The 22,864-nt window shown below is 34.9% G+C and overlaps 1 protein-coding gene across 1 annotated transcript in view; it reads left to right on the forward strand.

Annotated features, from left to right (window-relative positions):
- The window catches only part of LOC307066761 (complement factor H-like), a gene marked incomplete at both ends in the record, with an annotated part of 89,608 nt that overhangs the window by 43,608 nt on the left and 23,136 nt on the right, over positions 1–22,864 (forward strand). Inside the window, 7 exons of the mRNA XM_079724007.1 lie at positions 466–642; positions 4,538–4,714; positions 5,505–5,687; positions 5,795–5,974; positions 8,345–8,524; positions 13,152–13,334; positions 22,262–22,471. Of these exons, the coding sequence (XP_079580133.1) occupies positions 466–642; positions 4,538–4,714; positions 5,505–5,687; positions 5,795–5,974; positions 8,345–8,524; positions 13,152–13,334; positions 22,262–22,471 (1,290 nt within the window). The remainder of the gene's footprint in view (positions 1–465; positions 643–4,537; positions 4,715–5,504; positions 5,688–5,794; positions 5,975–8,344; positions 8,525–13,151; positions 13,335–22,261; positions 22,472–22,864) is intronic.

Below are 22,864 nucleotides of genomic sequence, written 5' to 3' on the forward strand. Positions count from 1 at the left end.
ATCTGTAATGGCTTATTTTATTACTAGCCTGGGAAAAATGCATAAGTATAATTAAATTGAAAAAAATGTTCATAAAAGAAATATTTCAGAGACATTAAGTGTTGAGAAAAATGTTGTGTAGAAACATATTTTTTCAGGAATTCCCTGGCGATCCAGTGGTTAGGGCTCTGCATTCCCAGTACAGGGGGCACATGTTCGATCCCTAGTCAGGGAATTAGGATCCTGCAAGCCGTGTGTTGCAGACAAAAAAATAAAAATAAAAAAATAACAGAAACATATTTTTTTCATTTTGAGTAACTATTCCAGGACAGTGATCTATCACTGGTATTCTTGGATTATTTTTGCATCATAATTTATTAGCACACACTAATTGGTAAAGCCCCCTTTCCCCTTGAGATGAGACTTAATCAGATTGCCCACTAAATAATATTAGAAATGAAATATTTTTATTCCATTATCCCTTAGAATCCTGTGATATGCCAGTATTTGAGAATGCCAGAGCCAGAAGTGATGACACATGGTTTAAGCTCAATGACAGGCTGGACTACGAATGCCTTGATGGGCATGAGAGCCAAGATGGACACACCACAGGCTCCATAGTGTGTCGTGAAGATGGCTGGTCTGATAAACCTGCATGTTATGGTAAGAACTCCTTTTCAGCTGTTCTTCTTTTCAAGATGAACATAATTAACAATAATCATCAAAAATGTTTTATTTTTACCAAATTTGACTGATCTAGAGTCATTTTTAAGGCATGATGATTAAAATCAAGATGTCTCCTTCTGCTTTAATGTAAACTGGGTGGAGGGGAAGTTTTGAGGTCCAAAGACTCACTCATTACCAAGATGACAGTGTCTTACAACCTCTTCAACTATTTTGCTCCTGAGTTTCTGCTTTATACCTCCTACCTTGAGTATTAATTTCTGCAGGTACTGAGAGGAGCTCTTTACTTTCCCACTGTGACAAGTTCTGAGGACAGTGACATGAATCTCTTTTATGTTTGCCAATCAGCTGTCTCGTCTCCAGGGCTAGAAACAGGGCTTCAATTTCTGGCCAACTGAGTAGATGTTGAATGTTCCGAGCCAATGGAACAGTATATGCAAAGCTTTGGCAACAAAACAATATTTGGGAAATACCAAGATTAATGGATTCTACTCAAGATGTGGGAGAATTTTATGAGCTGAGGCTGGATAGGAGGTAAAGGAAAGATTATCCAGGTTACTTCAGGGCATGTTCACATTTGGATTAATTTTATGATTGATGAAAAGTCATAAGGAATTTTAAGGAAAGAAATCATATAATTTTATTTGGATTCTTGAAAAGAGTGGGGATTAGATAAGGTTATGGCTGAAGAGATGCACAGCAGAGGATAGATTTGGGATATATTTTTTTGGCAGAAAACACAGATAATGTCACTAAATGGTGGATGTCGAAAAGAGCAAAAAGTCAAGGAGCTCGCATGCTTGCTCTCCATTGCTTCATAAGCAAGCAGGTAAATGGAAATGACTTTGTCAGGTGCTACTGGCAGGAGAGAGAACACTTTGGGAAGAACACCACAACTTTTGACTTGAACACATTGTGATTGGGCTGCCCATGGACCATAAAAATTGGATATATCCACTACAGAGTTGAATACATGGATCTAGCCAGGAGATACACCTGTGAGATTATCACCCTATAAATAATGATATCACATTGGGAAATAATGTAGAATGAAAACAGAAGAGAGATCAAGACTGAGCCCTGAAGCATTCCAGCATTTAGGTGTCAGACAAAGAGGAATAGATGGCAAAGTAGATAGGAAAAAGGAGAACCCAGAGAATTTAGGGAAAAAACTTAGAAATGAATGTCTCATAGATGTGGAGAGAAGAAAATGAGTAAAGGTAAAGGAAGTATAATAGATCGACTAATGGTGAAGCCTGTGGAGTCAGCCTGGTTGGGTTCTAATTCCAATTCTACAGTTGGTTAGGCATGTATCTTAGGGCAGCAACCAAGCCTATTTGAAGCTTTGTTCATGCTTCCTAATCTGTAAAATGGATTAGTAATTACCAATGTTCTAATATTTCAAAGGATTTTGGACTAAATTATTCATATAAATTTCTTGCCATAATGCCTGCTATACAATAAAATCAAGGAAATTGTCATCTAATTACATTATTATGATTGTTAGAGTGGTGAATATTTCTAATTCAGTAGATATGTCCAGTTAGAAGACTGTAAAAATGTGGTGGATTTGGCTACATAGAGGTCAACAAAAACTGCGACAGAGATGGTTTTGGATGGAGTAGACAGGGAAAAACCTACATAGAATCTGCTGAAAAAAATGATTAGTAAGAAACTTAACACAGCATGTGGACATAGCTCTTTCAAAAGATTTGCTTGTGGCAGAGAAGAGGAGGTTCAGGATATATTGCTAGGGGAATTACGCACTGAATAAAGAATTATTTAATGGGAAAGATGAGAGTGTAATGAACACTGAAGAGGATATGCTAGAGAGGGGAGCAGGCAGAGACTGAACACAGGAAGTTCCCTGTGAAGAAGGGAAAGGAACCAGCGCTGCTGAGAAAATCCTGGGCTTTGGTGGCAACAGCTCTACTTCCAACTTCCTATCAGGAGGAAGGAAGGAAAATGGATGTGTAAATCTAATGCTGAAAAGAAGCAGTCGCTGATGGTTTCTATTTTCCTTTGAGGTAGGAGACAAAGTCATGTGAGATTAAGTGGTGCACAGGGGAAGGAGGAAAAAGAACACTAGGCAGAGTAGAAAAGATCAAAAATAGAGATTTCAGACAGACACACAGAGTGAATTTATAACGGAAGTAAGACAGGCTTGTTCAACAGTGTTCTGGGCACAAATTTCACTTTTCAGGCTGTCAACAAACACCTAATATGTCCTAGAAGTAGGCTAAGAGAAAATGATAAAAGATACACACAGGGGATCTGCCTTTCAAGAGCTTTCATTCCACTATGAAAAAACAACAAATAATTAAAGTAAATAATGAACCAAAAGGTAAAATATTTCTACTATATTCTCCAAATAACTGTATTCGAAGAACAAAAGAGTCCAAGCGCTTAGAAAATGGGAGGGGACTGAAGGCTCTAGTTCCTACAGGAAGACATCTATGCAAAGAAAAGTTGGAAACCATTCATTCGGCATAGAGATAAGGGTCTGTGCAACAGCCGAGGCAGCAAAGAAATTGACCTATTTTTAAAAATCTGTATTGACTCCGACTCCAGGGGCAGATAGATGACATTGGAAGTGTAGGCAAGGAATGGATTGTAAAGTGTTTGGAGCTTACTCTAAGTAAAAGGGGAGGCTCTTAACATGATCATGGCTTTCTTAAACTCACTGTCTTTATGTGAAGACAGCAGTTGGAAAGTAGCCTACAACCGATGTTATTGTTAATGCAGCATTTTTCACAATATGATAAAATAGGAATTTTATATAAGCACAAAATATATAAACACAGACACATACCAATAAAAGTATTGCTATGTGGAAATTTGGAGTAGAATTTTTGGAAAGGAATCTCAATTGTTCTCATCAAGTGTGACCTTCTCAACTAAGCTACAAAACTCAATATTAACACAAAACAAAAACAATGTTTTGAGTTATTTTTTGTGACATTAGTTTTAAAAATAGTTAACTTACATCTAACTTTATGACTATGTGTTAAGACGACTTTCAGACGGTATGAATTTTCATTTTGGTGAAATTTTTATTTTCAAATTCCAGTTTTGAATTTTATAAATTAACAAGATAGGAAGATTCCAAATAAGAAAAATGCAATTTTTCATAATTTGTAGCAATGTCACAAATTTCATACATTTTATAAATTTGAGGGTATAATTTTACACATCTCTAAATTGAATCAGAATAATTATAAATATATTCATAGTAAGATCTTTTATAGATACAACAAGAATAGATACTTGTATATCATATACACAATCATGACCCCTAGAATATGTCTATCTCTGTGGCCTTAAACATGTTCCTCATTTTGTTTCATGTTTCAATTTGATAATGTTTCAGTTTGATTTCCACACTTGTAAAATTAAGGGATTTTTAATGTTCCTGTAACTCATATACATGAGAAATGTCTCCCTTATGTGTTCTGGTTTCCCAATTATATTTTTAAAAATACCATTTTTCATTTGTGTGCAATTTAAAAATTGTAGCATTCGTTTTCTTTAACGTGAGAGAATCTTTTTACGTTTTGAGACAGAAAAAGTAACATTAAATTCTATAAGTGTCAGTGATAAAATCATATCCAGTTCAAACAAGCTGACTTAACAAATAAATTATCAGGACACATACGTTGCTGTTCAATACCTTAATATTTCTCAAAGAGCCCCATATGAATGGAGAGGGTGTATAAAACCTAATATGTAATGTTTTTCAAGGAAGAGAATTTATGTGCTGCCCCTCTCTATATGCATGCAGTACCCAGCACCTCATTTTTACATGACACATATAATATTTATTTGGCAATGATTAGTTATATATTCTCACTAAATTATTTTTCTCTTTCTATAGAAAGAGAATGCAGTATTCCACAAATGGAAAACAATTTAGATGCTAATCCCAAGAAAGACAGATATAAATTTGGAGACGTGTTGAAATTCTCCTGCATACAAGGACTTATTATGGTTGGAGCAGATTCAATTCAGTGCTACCACTTTGGATGGTCCCCTAATCTTCCAACATGTAAAGGTAAATATTTATCTTACAGCTGCTGAACAAGAGTTAAAACCTTAGACATCAACCATTTTTTTCCTCTCTTAATTTTCTGTCTGCTTCCAGTGCATCTATAATCTAATGCATTAAGCCAGAGGTATACCCACCAAGGACACTTGTTGGGTTGTAGATAAAACAGTTTTCCTTATTTAAGAAATTAATCTCCAGTTGCTTCTTGAAAAGTGTGGTGGAAGTATCCACAGATATGTATAAGGAACCTGACACCGGTAGGATTTCTTGTTAGTTTTCCTTTTGCCTACAATTCCACCATTAATATTGGACATTTTATATAATGTGGGACTTACCTTAAGTGTCATCAAGTGTGTCTAAACAATGTTCAAGTAGCTTATAGTCAATTCAATCATATGTAAGCCTGGAATAAAAGTTAAAACTTGATCAAATGCTTGTTTCAAAGGATAATATTTTTTTCCAAAAGTTTTGATACAATGTTTCCATGGAATAAGAATATTGCTATGATTTACACACCCATATTGATTAATTGTTTTGTATACCTATTTAGGGTATCTAGATTATTGAACATGTTTTCTGGGCTTACATAGGCTTCCAATATGTAAGCTCAGGATGAGTAATAGAACTACAAAACAGAGTCTGGTGTCAACACCATTGTTTTTTCATTGTTTAAGAATGCTAAAATAAATTATGTAATAAATAATAAACTAATTAATAAAAACTCTCTGCATTAGCTGGATTTTTAAGCCGTAAAATAGCCCACATAACCATTATTTACACAGCATGTCTACTGTAGGGCGAGTAAAATCGTGTGCTCCACCTCCTCAACTGCTCAGTGGGAAAGTTAAAGAAACACAGAGAGAAGAATATGGACACAGTGAGGTGGTGGAATATGTCTGCAATCCTGGATTTCTGATGAAGGGCTCTCATAAAATTCAGTGTGTTGATGGACGATGGACAGCTTTGCCCGTGTGTATTGGTAATGTATTAAAAATAGTCATATTTAAAGGTAAGTCAACACTTTTATTTGTATTCTTATACAAACTTAAATGATAAAGATGAACATATTTTTGTGAAATTTTCCAGAGGAGAAGAGTACCTGTGGAGATATACTGGAACTTCAACATGGCTATGTCAACAGTTCTGCCCCTCTCTATCACCATGGAGACTTGGTAGAGTTCAGTTGCAGAGAAGGATTTACAATGATTGGGCCCAGATCAGTCACATGTATTAGTGGAAAGTGGACCCCCCCTCCTCAATGCATTGGTGAGAATGCACTTCTCAAATTGACATTAACATTTGCAACCATATTGTTGAAATTTAGAGTTATCCTTGAAAATGTCAACTTAAATTATAATGATTCCCAACATTTGTTGTTTATAATTCAATATGTGTCTGAAGAGGAAAAGTATAAACTAGAAGAGAATTTTATGAATCTTTCTGTCCTGATATTAACATTGTTTATCTTTACAAGTGTGAAGCTAAATCTTACTGATATTCACATGATTAAAATATGAGTACTAGTTACCAGGAAAATACAACTATCTCTGCAGAAATACCATTTTTGTTTTTATATGATACTCTTTCTTTTAGAACCTTTAAAACAAGGAAATATAGCTAAGAAAATACCCATTTCATGCATTCCTTTAGGAATCTTGCCACTCTCAAACCTTCTAACAATGATGATTTCTCAGTCAGTTTCAAATGCAGCAAAAAGAAGTTAACGTGCTGGAGGAAAGGTGGGCTCAGGCCCTCCCAGTCAGTAGGTAACTCAGTCACAGGAGGCCCTTGGGCTGGGGCCAGGAACCTGCCCTTAATGATGCATTTCACTGTAAGTGAATCATCCTGACCTTTGGATGACCAAGTCTTTGATGACTGACCACGAGAATCTTAGCTATCTTCCTTCACTTTTCCCTTAGATGATTTCTTTCCTGGAGTTTTCCTGGGTCCTCCAGTCAAAGAGAGCCCTGGATGCCCGGTCTTATTTATTCATCAGATTTCTAGTCATTAATTATTCCAAGAAGAAGGTAGGGCTTAGGCTCAGGCTCCATGAGAGCAGGGATTCATACCTGTTTTGTTCACTGATATATTACCAATACCAAAAAACTGGCTGACAGATGGGAGATATTCAATAGGAGATTATTAAGTTAATCAGTAAATTTCATTGTTTATTACTCCCTACATTTCTACTAAACACACTCCGGTCCAAGGTGTTGCCAGTTCTTCACCAAACCTCATCTTTATCCTCTTCCATCTCCACAAATGACCTCGCTTCATTAACTTTTCATTCTACCTTACATCAAAACATGTGCTTCAGTGATTACTCCCCTGATCTCAGAGTTTTCCTTGCAAAGGTTAATCCTCTGCTTGTATTCAGTTTAACATAATCCCTCTCAGCTATAATAGACCTTATTCCAATTTTCTCCTCTCAGTGTTTATTTTGTCAATCTGTCTAGTCTAGATTTTCATTCTTCTTACTATATTTATTTTCTCCTAATAAATAAGTTTGCTTTCCTTTCAGAAACCAGTCAATCATAGGATGACGACAGCAGCCACCACTGCTCCTTTTGAGTATACATCTTCCTTTGGTTACCATTCCCTGAAGAATACTATCGGCTTTGTCTCCCTCAACACTCTGAACAAATCCAAAAAATAGGGCTGATTCTCAAGCCTCTAGTGTGTTTTGAATTCATCTCCTTATTTCATGTTATTTTTTCAGGGTTGCATTTTCAAATCATTACTTTTCAATAGCCAACTACTTGACTTTTCTTTATTCTGTTATCCTCACTTGACTATTATCACTAACAAATAATTAACAAATACTACCAATGACCTATACTGATATTTTGTCATATTCAAAAAGGACTTCCACCTGCATTGATTTTTTGAAATAGGTAGCTATATAAAAACCTCTTTTAGTCCATATTTAACTTTTTTTCTGGAGCCAGAAAAAAAAATTGTTATTATGGCATTATATTGGATCATAGAATGACCTGGTGTATAATATAGCTTCTCAAAGGCTCTACGTGTATATAGAGAAAACAGGTTTTAACTTTAAGTACCCACTTTCTTACTCCAAGTATTTGTTATTTTTTGGTGATCATTCAAAAGATCTGCTTAAAAATTAAGATTCTATAAAAAAAAAACTTAGATGTACTTTTCTTATTATGTTTCATTACTTTTCTTGAAAAAATATATATAAACTATCAACTTGATATTCTATGTCCACACAGAATTGTTTTTATTTTAATGTTTTAAGATTGTGAATTAAAAGTAATTCAGAGATGCTTGAGATCTAAAAACAAATGAATGTGAACATTTGCACATGTTTCAAGTTTGGGACCACATTATTCATGCGATGACTATTCACTATGTAGATCATGCAAAAATGTTCCAATCCAAAATGCAGAATGTCTTTAGGCTGGATATTTTCTCTGAAATTTCAAAAACTGGATGCAGGACTCAGGTTCATATATAATAGTCCATTTCATGCAATTTCTTCAGTAATAACTTGGTTGGTAGAATCTGTAGGCATAAATTGTAAGTTCATTATATTACTGACTTCATAGCTATTTATTGTATTTGTTATTTGGTTCTTAGAATTAGTCTTTTCAAGAGAATATTTTCATTTTATAGCGACAGAGGAACTTAAGAAGTGTAAAGGGTCAAAAATATTTGCATCTGGGGGAATTCCATCAGATACGATTGAATTTGACCATAACACCAGCCAAAGTTACAAATGTCGAGGAAAATCAGAATACAAACACTCAATCTGTATAAATGGAAGATGGGATCCTAAAGTAACCTGCAAAGAAGGTAAACTCTTCTTTATAATGTTTTAAAAAATGTATTCTATTTCTTTCTAACTTGTAAAAGTAGTATCTTTGTGTCTTTCAAGGAAATTTAGTTATATATCATTACAAATACATTTCAATCTGAAAGGTAATTTAGAAACAAACCAAAACACTGTTTCTAAATATTAATTGTATCGTGTGCATTAGTCAGCTATATGACACAATACCCAGAACTTTGGTGGCTTTAAATTAACATCTGGGCAGTAGGTGTGCTCATTAGCATGGGAAAACCATTGCTTTTGATTTCTTACATTACACATAAATGTGCTTACGTCTATGCTGAACTATTTTGTATTTATTCATGTATCAATCTATTTATTTATATTTATGTATCTATGAAGTCATCTATTTATCTGTTTGTGTATCTATAGCTATCTTAAAAAGTCTTGAATCATATTGACATCATCAATTCCAATTGAATAGTCTCATTTCAGTTTTTTACTTTCACATCTGTATCTCTCTTCTCTAACTGCTGGACACCTTGACTCACTATCCTCAATATTTTTACCAATTTCTACAAGCCTATAATATATAGAAAGTAGCTTCAAACCAACATAAAAACAAATCTACTATCTACTGTTCAACATCTTATAGTTCTTTCTTATATGCAGTTCTCTGTGTAAAAATTGTACCACACTAAAGCTGTTAAAGGAGAATAAATTATTTAGAAAAACATAAATATTTGGGAATTAAACAACAAACTTCTAAACAACTGCCATGGCAATATATAATGTGCACTGTATATTATACATGATACATTTATGATTGCTTAGTCCTTGTGAATTAACTTTTTTATAATTATAAAATATTTATTTATAGTTTTTGTAACACACCTTGTCTGCAAGTCTATATCAGCTTATTTAAATATAGTTAATTTATTTAAAACAATTTATTACTTTCATATGATAAAGGAATGCCCAACAAATTTCAAGTAATCAATGTCCTCAAAGCAAATATAAAATTAAAAGAGAACTTGCTACACAACTGCATCTTTAAGGAAACAAGTAATATTTAGAGGCAGTGAAGTACGAGTTCTTCTATATTTTCTTCTAGAAGCTTTATATTTTTAGTATGTATATTTAAGTAGATTATCTGTCTTACATTAACATTTAAGTGTTGCATAAAATAGGAGTTGATTTTTTTATGTATGGATAGACAATTGTTTTAGCAGTATGTGTGGAAAAGACTTTGAAATGAAAACCAATTGACTATGGAAGTGTTGATTTATTTCTGGACTTGCTATTCAGTCCATTTATCTATTTGTCTATATTTATTCCTGCCAAATTGCCTTTGTAACTAGCTTTTTAGTAGACTTGAAGTCTGTAAAGTCTGATATGTAGTCTCCAAGTATGTTCCTCCTACTCAAAATTGTTTTAGTTATTCTGGTCTTTACATTAACATAGAAATTTCATGGAAAGCTTATTAATTTTTATAAAATATTTGTTTGTACATGGAAAGGGATGGCTTTATGATGATAAATAAATTAGGGAGAATTGACATCTTTACCATGTTGAATATTCACATCATAAACATGGTATGTCTCTTTATTTATTTCTGCTTCTATTTTTCCAGTAATGTCTTAAGTGTAAAACACTTATAGTTCTAAAAAATTTTGAATTTAGATGTGAAGTCATCTGATACGTAGTTTGCTTTTTTTGGAAGTTTCCCTTGATGAAGAATTCAATTTCAATAAGGGGTATGCTATTCACTTTTTCGATATTGTCTTTTGTCAAGGTGTGAAAGTTGTATTTTTCAAGAAATGTCTCCATTTTACCTAGTTTATGAAATTGATTGATGTAAAATTCTTTCTAACAGTCACTTAACATTCTATTTTTCGTTTAATTCTACAGTATATTTGGTGATATCACTTCTTTCGTTCTTGGTATTGATAGTTGTTTCTCTCCTTTATTTTGATCTTCTCCCAAGAGTTTTGTTTTTCCATATTATTATTTTCAAATAACCAATTTTAACACTCTTAATTTTCTCCATTTCCTCTCTTCTCTCATTTTTAGCTTTGTTAATTTTCTCTGTTTTCTCTTTTCTATTCATCTTTCTCAATTTTCTCTCTTTTGTGGACTTAATTCTCCTTCCTTATAATTTCTTGATTTTAACTTTACTCTCACATTTCTTAAGATAGAAAATTAAAACATTGATTTAAGCCATCCTGCTTTCTAAATGTAAACCTGTAAAACTACCTTTTTCCCTTCTAAGTACTGCTTTAGCTGTGTCTCAAAAAATTATAAATACATCCAATTTACTTTCATTTAGTTCTATGTGGAATATTTTCTAATATTCCTAGTGACTTCTTCTTTGACATGGCAGTTGTTTAGAAGTTTGTTGTTTAATTCCCAAATATTTATGTTTTTCTAAATAATTTATTCTCCATTTAAGAGCTTTATAGTGGTATAATTTTTATAGAGAGAGCTGAATATATTTAATGTATACAGTTTGATAAGTATCATGGGTGTTTGCAAAGATAATTTATTCCTATTGATTTCTAATCTAATTCAATTATCACAGAACACACCGTGTACTTTTTCAGTATTTTGAAATTTGTTGTTTATTGCACAGCATATTGCCTATCATTGTGGTATATCCTTTTTCATATAAAGCATATGTATAATCTAGTTGCTAGATCAGGTTAAAGTGGTTCCTAGCATTCTAAAAATTTATCTATGTCTTAAAATGTTTTTTTCTAGTTGTTCTATCAGTCACAGTAAGAAGGCTGTCAATATTGTTAACTAGGATTATGGATTTGTCTATTTCTTCTTTTAGCTCTGTCCATCTTTGCTTCATTTATTTGATATATTTTTAGATACATTACACATTTATGATTGCTTAGTCCTTGTGAATTAACTTTTTTATAATTATACAATATTTCTTTATAGCTGTTGAAATACACCTTGCCTGGAAATCTATATTAGCTTATTTAAATATAGTTAATTAATTTAAAACAATTTATTACTTTCATATAATAAAGGAATTCCCAACAAATTTCAAGTAATTAATGTCCTCAAATTATTCTCTCTAAATTAAAAGCAAATATAAAATTAAAAGAAAGCTAGCTACACATCTTATTCACACATGTCAAAAATCCCTAAACTAAAACACCCCATTTTCGTTAGTTTGCTAACAGAAAATACTTTAAATTAAGTAAAATGAAAAGGAAAACAGTATACTTTGAAATCTATGGTATACAGTAAAAACAAAGATATTTGTAGTTTAAAGTATGCATTACAAAACAAGGAACAAATTTAAAGTAATAGGAAATACAATCTAGAATCTAGAAAAACACATACACCCAAAGAACATAGAAGGAAAGAATAATTAAAATGTCAATTATTATAATAAGCTAAAAAGTCATACATAGCTGATTTACAGAATATTAATTCATTTTTTAGGGAAATGTAGTGGATAGACCAACTTCTGCAAGACTTATTAAGAAGTATAGATTAATATTATTAGGACAAAAGTGGTTAAACATCAGACACAAAAGAAAATAAATTGTTGAAAATACATTGAAAAAATGTCAAGATAGTTAAAACAGAAATAAGAAAAATATTTTGGATGAAATATAAAATACTTCTATTGATGTAGAGCAAAATAGAAAATCTGATGATATTAGTAAGCATGAATGAAGGGTATTCAGTCAAATATTTACCTGAATTTAATACAAAATATTAAACAATTGAAAGGATTTACAAGACTTTCCAGTATATACTTGCATATGGCTTCTAATGAAATAAAAATGCAGTATGGCAGGAGAAAACAAAATCAAGGCGTCACAGAGAGGTCCAAAATCTTCCAGGTATAGTCATGCAGAGTCTTCCCTCAGTTGAGCAGGACAGGCTTTGTCTTCAAATTATGAACTGCCAATATATATCTGAGGTATCTCAATTTTATGGAACTCAGACACAGTTTACAGGGGTGTCTTTTATACCCTGCTGGTCACGTAACTAAAGCCAGGTTGCCTAATCCGTTAAACCAGGTGTATTTCATTAATATGTATATCTCTTAACAGCACAGGAAAGCTAGTAAATTGTACCTCCAGAAGAGTTCTGAACCGTAAACAGTATACTATAAATCCCAGTGAACATATCTAATTCTTACCTTGGCCAAGACTTTGCATCAAATTAATCGATCATTAACTAAGTGTAATTTTTCCTCTGGCTAATCTGCTTCCACTGGGAGAAAATCTTGTGAGGGTTTTAAGTTGATTCCAATACATCTGATCACCAATATCTGTAAAAAAAAATACCCTGATATCAGTTTTTACTTAGTGCCTGTAATTGAGTGAGCAATTCACTTAGAACATCCTAAAGGTTAGAAGTAATTAAAATCGATTTTACATAAATTATGCAAGATTGACCACAGAAAGAACAGAAGGAAGAACCTGCAAGGAAGACCATGACACTGTAAACCAAGTGTGAATATATTAAAGTGCTAAACAAGCTTAAGAGTGTAATTGAGTCAAATATTGTTTAATCATTTATGATATATTATTAGAGCTTTCTATTTATTGAAAATTATTCCTTTAATATTTTTAACTTATGGTTTTTAATCAAGAAATCTAATTTTAATATTTTCAGAAGCACAAATACAATCATGCCCACCCCCACCTCAGATTCCTAATAGTCGAGATATGACAACTACAGTGACATATCAGGATGGAGAAAAAATATCTATTCTCTGTCAAGAAAATTATCTAACTGAAGATGCAGAAGAACTTGTGTGCAAGGATGGGAGATGGCAGTCAATCCCACGCTGTATTGGTCAGTAGTGCATAACTTGCTTTATAACATTCTTTTAAATAAGATTAATACTCCTCTAAGCTTTTTATGGGTCAGCAAGGTCAAGGTCTCTCTATTCCAATTTATCTTGAAATGGTAAATCACAATTAAGTATATAAATTAATGAACACTCTTTCACTTCTAGTGAGAAGTAAATACAGACAAAATCTTTGGCCTACTATGTAAATACCAGGCAAAATTTATGTTTATGCATATTTTATTCCTAATGATCAAAAGGACAAGAATGAAGGGGCAGTTGGGCTGCCCAGCCTGGGAGTCACAGACTTGGAAGATAATCCCCCCACATGTCTGACTTAGAAGTCCAGTGTAGCTGGTATACAGGAAAGCCAGAGGGCTGTAGGAAACAGAGACTCTGTTCTTAAAAGGCACACAAAAATTCTCACTTGCTCCATGTCCCAGTGCAGAGGCAGTAATTAGAAAGAAGTCTGGGTTAGACCGACTCGCTGATCTTTGTGAACCTCCCAGAGAGGCAGAAGGCAACTAGGGACATGGATGCTGGTGTCAGCCATTATAAGACACAAGTGCCACTTTGGAGTTCTCCCTATAGCTTATTAGCACCAGAAGCTTACCAACCCACTACAGCCACAACCCCAGGCCCCACCAGGCCACACAGCTCCTACAATAAGACCTGGCCCTGTTCCTGGGTGGGACAGCACCAGCCCAGGTACCCTTGAGCACTGCAGCCAGCTGCCCCAGGACTTGGTCCTGCTCACCAGTGGCTGACAGCCTCTGCATGGGCAGAGTCTGGTAGCCAACCTGGTGGGGGGCCAACCCCACCTACCAGTACACACACAATAATTGGCCTTGCTACAACAGATGGGAACCCTTATAGCATATAGATCTGGTGTATAGATCCTATAGAGGGGAGCATGCTGCTGGGTCCCATAGACTTTTCCTACATAAGGTCATTCCTCCAAGATCAGGAACATGCCTCACACATATAAATAAAAACAGAGAATTAGGCAAAATGTGGAGACAGAGAAATACATTCCAAATGAAGGAGCAAGACAAAATCTCAGAAAAAACTCTAAACAAAGTGAAGATAAGCAGTATGGCCAATAGAGTTCAAGGTAATGACCATGACAATGCTCAATGAACTCTGGAGAAGAATGGATGAAAACAGTGAGAATTTTAAGAAAAAGGTAGAAAATATAAGGAAGAACTAAACAGAACTGAAGAATACAGCAGCTGAAATGAAAAATTACACCAGAGGTAGTCAACAGCAGATTAGAGGATTCAGAAGAATGGATCAGTGATCTGCAAGACAGGGTAGTGAAAACCACCCAAACAGCACAGGAAAGAGAAAAAAAGAATTTTAAAAAAATGAGGATAGCTTAAGGGACATCTGCAACAACATCAAGGATAGTAACATTCTCATTATAGGGATCCCAAATAAAGAGAGACAGAGAGAAACAGAGAACGTATTTGAAGAAATAATAACTGAAACATTCTAACAAGACATAAACAGACCTACAGGTCTGGAAATCAGAAAGTCCCAAACAACTTTTACCCAAAGAGGACCACACCAAGACACATTATCATTTAAATGGCAAAAATTAAAAATAAAGAGCGAATCTTAAAAGTAGTAAGAGAAAAGCCATTAGGTACATACAAGAGGATTCCTCTAAGACAATTAGCAGATTTTTCTGCAGAAACTTTGCATGTCACAAGGGAGTGGCACACCATATACAAAGTGACGAAAGGAAAAAACTTACAACCAAGATGACTGTATCCAGCAAGGCTATCAAAGGATGGATCAACAGTTTTACAGATAAGCAAATGATAAAAGAGTTCAGTAGCACTAAAATGACTTTACAAGAAATGCTAAAGGGACTTTCTAAGAGGAAAAGTAAAGACCACAATTAGAAATAAGAAAATTACAAAAGAAAAAAATCTTAATGGTAAAAGCAAACATACAGTAAAGGTAGAAGGTGCTAGTCAGAAGGTTAAAAGACAAAAATAGTAAAATCCTCTGTATCCACAATAAGTAGTTAATATAGAAACACAAAACAAAAGGATGTAAAATATGAAGTGGGGAATAGAAATGCAGGGTTGTTAGAATGTGTTTGAACTTAAGAGACTATCAACTTATAACCACATATGAATATAGGTTGTTATATATGACTCTAATAGTAACAACAAAACAAAAAATCTATGATAGATCCACACACACAAAAGACAGTAATCCGAACATAACACTAAATATAGTCATTAAATCACAAAGGAAGAGAGAACAGAAGAAAGGAACAAAAAAGAATTACAAACACAACAAAAAATAATTAACAAAATGGCAATAGGTACCTACCTATCTATAATTACTTTAAATTTAAATGAACCAAAATGCTCCAATCAAAAGACATAGAGTGGCTGAACTGATTTTAAAAAAACAAAACAAAAAGATGCATATATATGCTGCCTATAATCACTCACTTCAGATCTAAAGAAACACTCAGACTGAAAGTGAGAGAATGGAAAAAAGCATTTCATGAAAATAGAAATAAACACAAATCTGGGGTAACAAAATTTATATCAGACAAAATAGACTTTAAAACAGAGACTGAAACAAGCGACAAAGAAGACATTATATAGTGAGAAAGGGACCAATCCAACAAGATTATGCAACAATTTAAAATATATATGCACCCAAAATAGAAGCACCTAAGTACATAAAGAAAATACTAACAAACACATACAGAGAAATAGACAGTAACAAAACAATAGTAGAGGAATTTAACTTCCCACTTACATTAAAGGACAGGTCATCCAGACAGAAAATCAAGTTTAAATCCAGTGAAGAAACATTGGACTTAAACTATAGGTCAGATGGACTTACTAAACATATATAGAACATTCCATCCCAAACCATCAGATACACATTCTTTTCAAGTGCACATGGAACATTCTCCAGGATAGATTACGTCTTGGCCACAAAAGAAAGTCGAGAACATTGAAATCATAGCCAGCATCTTTTCTGACCACAAATGTATGAGACTAGACTTCAACTACAGGAAAAAAAAACCCCAAACTGCCAAAAGTGCAAACAGTTAGAGTTTAAACAATATGCTACAAAACAACCAAAGGGTCACTGAAGAAATCAAAGAGGATATTAAGAAAAATACTTGGAGACAAATGAAAATGGAAAAACAATGGTCCAACATCTATGGGACTCAGCAAAAGCAATTCTAAGAGGGAAGTTTATAGTGATACAGGCCTACCTTAAGAATGAAGAAAAATCCCAAGTAAGTAACCTAACCTTAGACCTAAAGAGACTAGAAAATGAAGAGTAAACAGAACCCAAAGTTAGTAGAAGGAAAGAAATAATAAATACAGAGGAGAAATGAATGAAATAGAGACTTAAAAAATAGAAAATATCAATGAGACAAGAGCTAGTCATTTGAAAAGATAAACACAATTGATAAACCTTTAGAAAGACTCATCAAGAAAAAGAGATGAGGGTCTGACTCAATAAAATCAGAAATGAAAGAGGAGAAGCTAAAACTGATACCACAGAAATATAAAGAACCATAAGAGATTACTATGAACAATTACACACCAATAAAATGCACAACCAAGAAGAAACTGATAAATTCCATGTAATGAACAATTTCTCAAATATAAATCAGGAGAAATATAGAAAATATGAACAAACTGATTACCAATATTAAAATGGAATCAGTAATTTTAAAACCCAAGAAACAAAGATCCGGACTAGACAGATTCACAGGTGAATTCTAACATTTACAAAAGAGTTAACACCTATTCTTCTCAGAATATTCCAAAAAAATTGAAGAGGAAGAACACTTCTGAACTTATTCTGCAAGTTCAGCATCACCCTGAGGCCAAAAACAAAGACGGTGCAGAAAAAGAAAATTACAGGCCAATATCACTGATGAACTTAGGTGTAAAAATCTTCAATCAAATATTAGCAAACCAAATTCAACAATATGTTAAAAGGATCATACACCATGATCAAGTGGGACTTTTCAGAGGGATTCAAATATGTTTCAATATCTGCAAATCAATGTGATATACATCAACAAATTGAAGAATAAAAATATGATTATCTCAATAGATGCAGAAAAAGCCCTTGACAAAATTTAATATCTATTTATGTTAAATCTCTCAATGAAGTGGGTAGAGGGGAAACATACCTAAACATAATAAAGGCCATATATGACAAACGTCCAGCCAATGTCATACTCAATGGTGAAAAGCTGAAAGCATTTCCTCTAAACCAGGAACAAGACAAGGATGCCCACTTTCTCCACTTTTACTCAACATAGTATTGGAAATCCTAGACCCAGCAATCAAACAAGAAAAGAAATAAAAGGAATTCAAATTGGAAAGGAAGAAGTAAAACTATCACTATCTATAGATAACATGGTACTATACATAGAAAAACACCAACAAAAACTATTAGAACTAATAAATTAATTCATTAAAGTTGCAGGATATAAAATTAATATACAGAAATATGTTGCATTTCTATGCCCGGACAGCAAAGTTTTAGAGGGAGAAATCAAGAAAGCAATCCCATTTACAATTGTATCAAAAAGAATAAAATAGCTAGTAATAAATCTAACCAAGGAGGTAAAAGACTTGTACTCTGAAAACTATAAGAAATTGATGAAATAAATTGAAGATGACAAAACAAATGGAAAGATATCATGTTCGTGAATTGGAAGAATTTATATTGTTAAAATGACCATGTTACTGAAAGCAATCTACAGATTCAATGCAATCCTTATTAAATTACCAATGGCATTTTTTACAGAATTAGAACAATTTTCTTTTTTTAATTTGTAAGGAAACACAAAAGACCACAGATAGCCAAAGAAATCTTGGGAAAGAAAAATGGAGCTGGAGGAATCAGGCTCCCTGACTTCAGACAATACTACAAAGCTGGAATAATCAAAATAAAATGGCATTGGCACAAAAACAAACACAAAGATCTAGGGAACAGATTAGAGAGCCCAGTAATATACCCACATTTATATGGTCAATTAATCTATGACAAAGGAGGCAAGAACATTATGGGGAAATGATTGCCTCTGTAAATGGTGTTGGGGAAACAGGAAATTTACATGCAAAAGAAGCAAGCTGGACTACTTTCTCACACAATATACAAAAATAAAATGAGGGCTTCCCTGGTGGCGCAGTGGTTGAGAGTTCACCTGCCGACGCAGGTGACGTGGGGTCGTGCCCTTGTCCGGGAGGATCCCACATGCTGCGGAGCGGCTGGGCCTGTGAGCCGTGGCTGCTGGGCCTGCGCGTCCGGAGTCTGTGCTCCGCAACGGGAGAGGCCACAACGGTGAGAGGCCCACGTACTGCAAAAAATAAATAAATAAAAAATAAAATAATATAAAATAAAATGAAAATGAATTAAAGACTTAATTGTAACTCTTGAATCCATAAAACTTCTAGAAGAAAACAAAGGCAGTATGCTCTTTGACATCAGTTTTAGCAATATTTTGGGTTTTGGGGGTTTTTTGGGGTATGTCTCCTCAGGCAAGGGAAACAAAAGCAAAAATAAGCAAACGGGACTACATAAAATGAGAAAGATTTTCCACAGCAAAGAAAATCATCAATAAAATGAAAAAGGCAGCCTACTGAATGTGAGAAGATATTTGCAAAGGATATATCCATTAAGGGGTTAATATTCAAACTATACAAAGAATTAATGCAACCAACATCAGAAAAACAAAAAACTAGAAAATGGGTAAAAGACCTGAATAGGCATTTTTTCCAAAGAAGACATACAGATGGCCAACAGACACATGAAGAGAGGCTCAACATCATTAAAAGTCAGGCAAATGCATGTCACAACCACAGTGAAATGTCCCTTCACACCTGTCTTAATGGCTGTCATCAAAAAGGCAATATCCAGTGTTGGCGAGGATGTGGAGAAAAGGAAATCTTTGTGCACTGTTGTTGTGATTGTAGATTGGTGCAGCCACTATGGAAAAGAGTATGGAGTTTCCTTTAAAAACTAAAAATAGAACTACCATATGATCTGGCAATTCCACTTCTGGGTATTTATTCAAAGGAACCAGAAACATTTGAAAAGATATATGCACTCCAATGTTCATTGCAGCATTACTTACAATAGCCAAGGTTTGGAATCAACCTAAGTGTCCATTGATAGAGGAATGGATTAAGAAGATGTTGTATATATACACACAAAATGAACTATTACCGAGCCATAAAAATTACACATTTCCATTTGCAACAACATGGATGGATCTAGGGTGTATTATGGTTAAGTAAAATAAGTCAGATAGAAAAAGACAAATGCCACACGGTCTCACATATACGTAGGCTCTAAGGAAGCCAGGGGGATGTGTATTCAGCATAAGAAATATGGTCAATGATATTATAGTAACTTTGTATAGGGACAGATTGCTATTAGACATCCTGCTGGTCATTTCATATATATGTAAAAGTCAAATCATTATGTAGTAGACCTGAAACTAGCACAATATTTTTTTTAATTTATTTTTTCACACCTTTATTGGAGTATAAATGCTTTACAATGTTGTGCTAGTTTCTACCATACAACAAAGTGAATCAGCCACATGTATACACACATTCCTATATCCTCTCCCTCCCAAGCCTTCCTCCCATCCTCCCTATCCCACCGCTCTAGGTTGTCACAAAACACCGAACTGATCTCCCTGTGCTATACAGCAGCTTCCCACTAGCTACCTATTTTACATTTGGTAGTGTAGATATGTCAATGCTACTCTCTCACTTCATCTCAACCTCCCCCCACCCCCATGCTCTCAAGTCCATTCTCTACTTGTGCGTCCTTGTTCCTGCCCTGCCACTAGGTTCATCAGTACCACTTCTTTAAATTCCACATATATACGTTAACATACAGTATTTGTTTTTCTCTTTCTGACTTACTTCACCCTGTATGACAGATTCTAGGGCCATCCACCTCACTACAAATAATTCAATTTTGTTCTTCTTATGGCTGAGTAATATTCCATTGTATATATGTGTCACATCTTCTTTATCCATTCATCTGTTGATGGATATTTAGGTTGGTTCCGTGTCCTGGCTTTTGTAAATAGTGCTGCAATGAACATTGTGGTAAACGTATCTCTTTGAATTATGGTTTTCTCAGGGTATATAATAATATTCCCTGGGGTCTGAAGTTCTCTGTTATCCAGAGTTTTGGACTCAGAGCTCCCACCACAGGAGCTCAGGCCCGACCTCTGGCCTGGGAACCAAGATGCTGCAAGCCACGTGGTAAGGCAAAAAAAAAAAAGATAAAAGAAAGGAGCTGTACAATAACAAAGACTAAAAAACAAAATAAAATTAGAAAGATAAAAACTATATTAGGTAAAATAAAAATATAATTGAAACAACTGCAATAAAGTAAAACAAAACCACAACAGAAAAAAAAGGGGGGAGGGGGCTGGGCACAAGCCAAAAGGAGAACAATAACAAGGTATAAAGAATAAAATAAAATTAGAAAAGTAAAAGATTTATTAGAAAAAATAAAAATATAAATGAATCAACAACAAGGTAAAACAGAACCCCAATCTAAAAGAGGAAAAAAGAAAAAAAGAACAAAAAAGAAAGGAAGAAAAAAACAAAAAGAAAAAACCTTGGCTATGGGGGGTAGGTGTTTAGGCAGAGATGGAACTTAGGCAGGGGCGGGGTTTAAGGTGGAGTGGGACCTATGCAGGGAGGCTGACATTTGAGCATGAGGCTGAGCATAGGCCGAGGACCCACGCAGCCAGAAAAGGCCTTGGGGATGGGGCCTAGGCAAGGCATCATTCAAGTGGAAGCATAGAGACAGCAAATCTAAAGGGCTGCCTTTGTAATGTGGAGTTCCAGAGTTTGGAGGTAAGGCCCTGGTTGAGGGTGTGTGGGTGGGATTCAGGCCCTGCGTGGTTGGAGTGGGTCTCAGAGGGGGTCTCCAATTATAGAGGTAGGGCCCTTGATGGGATGTAGGAGTGGGGCTTGGGCTCTGAGCCGCAGGAGGGAGGCTCCAAGGGCAATGGATTAGGCCCGGGAGCTCAACAGGCTCCTCAGTGCCTAAGTGGACAGGGAAAGTGCTGGCTGCCTTCCCTTCCATTCCTCTGTGTCCCCTCCACATCTCCACCAGGGTCTCCCCCATTCCTGCTGGACCCCTGACTGTTGGTGGGTCTCGCTGGGTATCAGAACTCCTCCTCTCCCCCAGCCGCCCCTCAGGAGTGCAAGTCCCAGAGGTCCAGGCTTTACTTTTGCTCCCTGTTCCCACCCTCCCACTCGCTCAGGACCTCCACAGCTGGAGGGGGCCTAGGTTACCAGAGGATCAGGCCCGGGATCTCAGTAGCCTGCTGGAGGCCCAAGAGAACAAGAGAAACCTGGCCACGCTCCCTTTTGATCCTCTGCCCTCCCAATGGTTCCCCAATTTCCCCCTTTGGGCAAGGGATCCCTTTCCCTCCCCCAGCCACCCCTCAGGGTCGCCAGTCCCATCCCACCTCCACTTCTCCTCCCCCCTCAGTCCCCCCATGACCCACCTTCTACCTGGTTGTTGGGGGTTCCTCCTGTCCCCTTAGGTGTCTGTGGTCCCCCACTGGTGCCTGGTAGGTGCCCTAATTGTACGGAGACATGAATTCCACATCCTCCTAGTCCACCATATTGACTCCTCTCCCTAACATACTATTATACATCAAATATATTTCAATAAAGATAAATTTAAAAAAAGGATGAAGGGGCATACTGAACAAGTGGATAGTAGCATAGTGTTTATGGAGACAAATACCTTGCAAGTTTCAAATATTTTTCAGCTTTAAAATTCTTTAACTTGTTCAAATTATTCTTATTTTAATGTATTTTTAATTTAAACATTATACTTATACTTTACCCTTTGATCTCTGTTCTTCATGTAGAAAAAGTTCCATGTTCTCAACCACCTCAAATAGACCGTGGAACGATTAACTCATCTAGCTCTGCAGAAGAAAGGAGAGAAACATTTGAACCCAAGCTTTATGCACACGGCACCAAGTTAAGTTATATCTGTGAAGATGGTTTCAGGATAGCTGAAGAAAATGTGATAACATGCCACATGGGAAAGTGGAGTTCTCCACCTCATTGTGTAGGTGAGGACAGTATGCAAACCAAAATTCTATTTTCAGTACCATTCTTTACTAATCAATTATCATCAAAGTCATGGAACAGAATCCTTTAGATTCCTAAATATATCAATTATTTATATATTTATAGGTCATTTATGTATTAATATGTAATTTATATTTGTCTACATTTAATCGATTTTTGTATAGTCATTTTCTGTTAATGTCATCGGTTCAGTATAGAATCACTTTTAAATCTGGCACTTTCTTTTGTATTAACACTGTATGTGTAAAAAAAGTAAACCTACCTATTCATATAGTTAAACCTATTTATATTCCTACTTATTCATATAAGTTGCAGTGTATGCGTTGCCACCAAGTTTTTTCAAAAAACACTTATGTTCTTCCTACAATGTCCCT

This window comes from Hyperoodon ampullatus (assembly GCF_949752795.1).
Source record: "Hyperoodon ampullatus genome assembly, chromosome: 2".
In the NCBI taxonomy this organism is placed as follows: Eukaryota; Metazoa; Chordata; class Mammalia; order Artiodactyla; family Ziphiidae; genus Hyperoodon; species Hyperoodon ampullatus.